This window comes from Solanum stenotomum, chromosome 7 (genome assembly GCF_019186545.1).
Source record: "Solanum stenotomum isolate F172 chromosome 7, ASM1918654v1, whole genome shotgun sequence".
In the NCBI taxonomy this organism is placed as follows: Eukaryota; Viridiplantae; Streptophyta; class Magnoliopsida; order Solanales; family Solanaceae; genus Solanum; species Solanum stenotomum.
This window is the reverse complement of record NC_064288.1, coordinates 13251393-13257087: the sequence shown is the minus strand read 5'-3', so window position 1 is coordinate 13257087 and position 5695 is coordinate 13251393. Positions and strand designations below refer to the sequence as shown.

Genomic DNA, 5695 nt, shown 5'->3' with positions numbered 1-5695 from the left:
AGTGCCCAGGCAAAAGCTTATACCTGAGTAACAACATCCAGCACTGGATAACTCGATCCCTACATCTCAAAGTACTCTATTAATCGCTAGATGTAAGTCCATTTTGTGGAGAATGTAGCCTATAATTCAGCTGGCCAACTATCTTTTGAAATACTCTCCTCAATTCAAAAAGGAAGATAGTTACTGCATGATTGAGCAGCACCTCTATTCAACTGCAATTGGAAAAGATCTTCAGCATGGAAAGAAACATAGATAAAGGTAAAAGATCAAGTACAGTGTTCTTTTCTATTTCAACTATGCATACTGAGTTACAATAATCACGAGTTTAAAAAAGAAGAGAAGAAGAAAATGAAAGGAAGATTCAACAATAGATCTTCGCAATTTGTATAAGCGGGTTGGGCTCCCTTCAGAATTTACTATGCCCCAGCTGTTCAGTAAGTATATCCATATTACTTAAGTTGTCTGACTGAGTCTCCAGCAAAGCCATTTCCATCTTTTTATCTTCCAGACTATGAAATGGTTCCTCTGAACCTGAAAAAGTTCCAGACTCTATTGGCTGGAATGACAAGTCAGTCTCCATGCCAGCATGGGAGCAAGCTTGATTATCTATCACTTCGCCTTCTTTATTCTCTGTTATTGGACTGGACAAAAGCAGCTGTTCCAACAAGTTGTCATCATCAGGATAATATGGCAAAGTAAGAGGGACCCTATTTTCAAAAGCAAGCAGCTTTTCATCCATTAATCCTGAGAAGAAATCTATATTGGAAAACATATCTTTTAATTCATTGGAAGAAAAATCGAGCTCCATAGGTTTCTGAGAATCCAAAGCAGGTTCAGGTTCAGCGCATAGGGGGGGCTCTGCAGCTTCTTCATGAGTGGGAGGATGATACCTCACAATTGCTCGATCGGATGGTGTATCTACGCAATCATCTTCAACTTCACTCAGTATATTATTACCATTTTCACTCATACACCAACTTGTTTCCTTGGGCTGGAAAAACTGAACCAAAAAACTTGGGCTTTGCATAGCCATAACAATGAAGGAAAGCATCTGTTGTTGATTTTTCTCCCTGACTTTTAGTTGTTCTCGTAGAAGTATCAACTTACTCTCTGAATTCTGCTGGTGTTCCTTAAGCTTGACTAACTCCTGCGTGAGAACATTTCTTTCATCCTTAAGATTCTCAACTTCTTTCCACAGTTCAAGATTCTTACTTTCTTCAGATGTACAAGACTTGATCTCCTCCAGCTGGGATGGTTTCTTTTGGGCCACACTGGACTGTTTCCTTCTAACAATATTCTTTAAAAAATGCTTTTGGCCTTTGACAAAGCAATCATTCAAAAATTCCCATCTATCTGTATCAGTTTTATGGAAACCCTGAATAATTGAAAATCTTAACAATTAGTGAAATATGAAATATACTTTAACAAACCAATAAACAACATGAATGACATTATTAACTAGCCACCTCTGAACTTGTTAATCAGAAAAAATTATCAAGAATATTAATCATAGATGACCAATATGATTAAAGCATACAAGAACAACTATATCTTACACGACAATCCTCTGCGGCCTGCGCATATTCGGATCATCACAAGTGACACATAGACCAAACTTCTGAAAATAACAACCTATCAACCGGTAGACAACAATGATAATTTTGATGAAAGAAGAGAGGGAGCCAAACTTGAGAAACTGCCAATTGCAGTATGCAGATTTTAATATGCAAACAATGCCTATGAATTCACAGACTAACAAACATTTAAATGGCTCAAACTTAGCATTTTACCATTTTCATTTTGCCCAATAAAAAAGATGCATTGTGAGGAATTACCATCTATCAGATATTGGCTTAGCTAACCCCAGAAAATACTGTGTCCTTTATATTATGAGTGTCCTGCTTCGTATGGAGTAGAATACTTTCTGAGAAGTCAATAATCAGGAAGTCCGAAAATCTTCCAGAACAATATAAACTAAAATCCACATCCTCAAAAGGACTACAGAAGCTCATAGTGAGTGCAAATAATGTATCAAATAACAGATTGATACAATATTTCATTATGTAAATGTCAAAGAAGACCTGTCTATTGCAAATAGAAAATGAGTTATATTCTTGAGCTTCTAATTACAGTGCTGATCCAATTTTATCAGATGTCCCAAAGGGACTATGTACAGTGTTGCTTAGATACTTGAAAAATGCAGCCCAGGCAAATAATCCATCTGTGGATTGTTTGGTTTAAATTAGAATAACAACTTGTACACATTAAGTAGCTTTAAGCCACTTATTTTCAAAGGATGGTCACCTGAAATGGAGTTTTCCAAGGAAGAATTAATGACAGTCCCTATTTGGATTAAGCTGCCTGGATTAGACTTCAACTATTGGAGTGCAAAAGGGTTGAGCAAGACTGGAAGCCTAGTGGGGAAGCCTTTAATGGTTGATAAGTACACTGAAAAGAAATTGGGGCTAAGCTTTGCGAGATTGTTAGTAGAGGTGAAGGTGGGTAATGAACTTTCAGAAGAAGTGATGTTCCGGAATGAAAAGGGAGTAGTGCTTACACAGACGGTGTCCTATGATTGGAAGCCTTCCTTATATGAGCATTGCCATAAGTATGGCCATTTATAGGCAGAGTGTAGGAAGTTAAATCCTATACCAAAAAGTACTACTGGGACAGGGGTAGAGGAACCAGGTAGACAGCAAGAAGATAAAGGCAGGGAGGAGAGATTTGAACCAAGGAGACTTCAGTGTGGCAATGGGAAGCAAAGGGTTCAGGATAATGCAAACGCGTCTATAGCTGTGGTAGTAAATAATTCATTCCAATCTTTGACTCAAGTGGGAGAGGAAGAGATGGCTGCAGAACAAGTCAGGAATGTGGGGCTACAAAACCAATCCCTAAGGGGAATGGTTAATGTAGTGTGTTGGAATGTAAGGGGCCTAAATGGCCTCACAAAACAGGAGGTCAAACTCCTCTGTAATCAGCTGAAGTGAACATTATTAGTCTGTTGACTAAGATGAGCCGGCTGCCTGATTTCAACCACCATCCTATGTGTAAAATTCTGAATATTAATCACCACATCTTTGCAAATGATTTGATAATTTTTTATAAGGGGCATGATGCATCAGTAAAAAGAGTGGGGGAGGTCTTATTGCATTTCTCCCGAGCTATTGGTCTAAGGGCAAACTCTGAGAAATCAAGTATCTACCTAGCAGGGGTGAAGGATGATATGAGGCAAAGACTACTGGAGTTGACGGGCCTTGAGCTAGGCAAGTTCCTTATGAGGTACCTGGACCTTCCACTGTCGCCAAGGAAGCAGACTGAAATAGAATGTCAACAATTATGTACAAGGATCACTGAAAAGTTCAAAGCAGTCTCAACTAGACACCTTTCCTATGCAGGCAAGCTACAGATTATTAACTCTGTTTTGTTTTCTCAGCATAACTTTTGGGGTGCCGTATTTCTCCTTCCACAAAGTGTGATCAAGGAAGTGGATAAAAAGTGTAGAGAATTCTTGTGGGGAAGTACAGAAATGAAGAAGAAGGTAGCCTTAGTGGCATGGAAAAATGTTTGTAGACCAAAGAAGCAAGGTGGTTTAAACATTAAAGGATGTAAACTATGGAACATAGCATCAGTGGGAAAGCTTGTTTGGTGGTTAATGGAGAGAAAGGATTCATTGTGGGTTGTGATGGATACATGGAATTTATATGAACAATGACACAAACTTCTGGATAAAGGGAGCTAATACAGACTGTAGGTGGTACTGGAGGGCACTGCATAAACTAAAGTCGAGAATGCATGATTGGTATGTGAATGTTTATTATTGTTTGACTGGAAATGGCCACTACTTGATAGCACTGGAGTATATGGAACAGAATCGCAATACCAAAGCACAGGTTCATCCTCTGGCTTGCTGAGATGGGAAGACTACTAACTAAAGATAGACTTCACAAGATGGGATTGGATAAAGGCAACCAAACATGTGTTCTTTGTAATAGACATATGGCAGAGAATGCTGAGCACCTATTCTCACAGTGTGTATGCATCATGGAGGTTTGGAATGCAATGCAGATATGGACTGGAATCAGAATGCATATTCAAGGGGTTCAGCTCATGCTCAAAGGCATCAACCAGAAGCACTGGACTAGATTCAGGAAAGAAGTTATTGCAGCTGACTTATGGAGCTATAATTTACTATATTTGGCAAGCTAGGAATCATAAAATCTTTAGCGGGGTCACTATGACTAGCAGTTTTTGTAATTCAACAAATAAAGCATGTAATTAAGGATCGGATAGACATGTTCACGGAATCAAAAAAGGGGCCCGAAGAATATAGATTTAATTCAGCAACTCTGTAATTAGTATAATAGAGGTCTATCATTCTCGGAACCAAGTTAGGTGGTTGAGAGTATAGATGCTCCATAGGTGTATTGGATTGTTGGTCTGGTAATAGTTCACAATTTATTGCCATAAAAAGAAAAGACATTTGAATGTTTTATAACTTCACAAACACACAGATCACTGCCCAAAGAAGTGGTATTAACTCAAAGGTAATCAAGCTGCTCAATTGTTAGAACTAAAATAATCTAATCCAGATTCTTGATTCTCCATACTTTCATTCCTATTAAGGAATTAATTACATCACTAACCCATCTCAGAATCATCAAAATCCAACACAATTCAAAAAAACTGAAATGAAATCAAAGAGAGTGAATAGGGAAAAAGAGAGTTTACATAGATGTTGAGTTGACGAATGAAGCTGGAGAAGTTGCTATGCTTGAAGTATTTAGGAAGCAATTCAGATGAAAATTTAGGAACATCCCATATGATGAAACTTTTCTCAGATTGATTCCAAGAAATCAAGCCGTCCGTTGACTCATCCTCCACCATTTCATAACACTTCAACAAGAATGGTGCAACAGATACCCCATTCTCAAACGATTTCACCATAATTCCCAACTTCAACAACACAATTCAACTCAATTATCCTTTCTGCAATCTTATATATACAAATGAAAGAAACACAGCTTCCCAATTACGCACAATAAACCCTTGTACGGCTAAAGAAGTAAAGGGGAAGTTGTAAGGAAAGAGAGACGAATTCGAACCAAAATGGCTTTTAACTTCATACGAGTATTCCTATTTCTATTCGTGTGGAACTGCACACCGCAGCCGATATAAAGAACTATTGGTCACAAATTTTAGGGCTCTACATAATTATATACCTTAACAAAATACTCATATGTTGTTCGATGTCTCGGGTTTGAGCCCTTGTATGAAAAAAAAAAAATTATGGTAGGTAGTATTTTTCCTGGATAGGGTTTTACTCGGTTCAAATTCTGATTAGTCGAACTTTAATGCAGATAGCAGACACCAAATGAAAAATCAAAAGAAATAGTTATATTGTCAATTGTATAAATTATTATATAATATATCAATAGTGTATAGTTGTGTATATATATAATGTATAACTATGTATCAAAGATGTATATACATTTATAAACATTATTTATATAATATTTATACATTGCAGTAATTCAACTTCCTCAATGAGCTTATTCTTTTTCAATTTCAGCCAACTCAAATTTTTTCTAAGTAATCCAAAAATTTTAAATATGAACTCATCTCTATATTTCGAATGTTTTGATATATTATTCATAAATTCAATATCTCCCACATGAATTTCTCCAACATGGGAGCT

General features: G+C 37.1%; 1 protein-coding gene across 1 annotated transcript; it reads right to left on the bottom strand.

The window, feature by feature from the left end:
- Nucleotides 1-207: 207 nt before the first annotated feature.
- LOC125871454 (heat stress transcription factor A-8) lies at nt 208-5164 on the bottom strand. The gene is made up of 2 exons (XM_049552043.1): nt 4729-5164; nt 208-1375 (listed from the first exon to the last, which is right to left on the bottom strand). The coding sequence occupies exons 1-2, from the start codon at nt 4942-4944 to the stop codon at nt 407-409; spliced, it is 1185 nt and encodes a 394-aa protein (XP_049408000.1). The 5' UTR covers nt 4945-5164; the 3' UTR covers nt 208-406.
- Nucleotides 5165-5695: the final 531 nt, after the last annotated feature.

Bases quoted from the DNA above. Each gene is read 5' to 3' on its own strand.
- LOC125871454 (XM_049552043.1), bottom strand. From the start codon at position 4,944: ATGGTGAAATCGTTTGAGAATGGGGTATCTGTTGCACCATTCTTGTTG. The intron at 1,376-4,728 runs GTAAACTCTCTT...TCAATTATTCAG, and splicing joins TTCGTCAACTCAACATCTAT to GGTTTCCATAAAACTGATAC.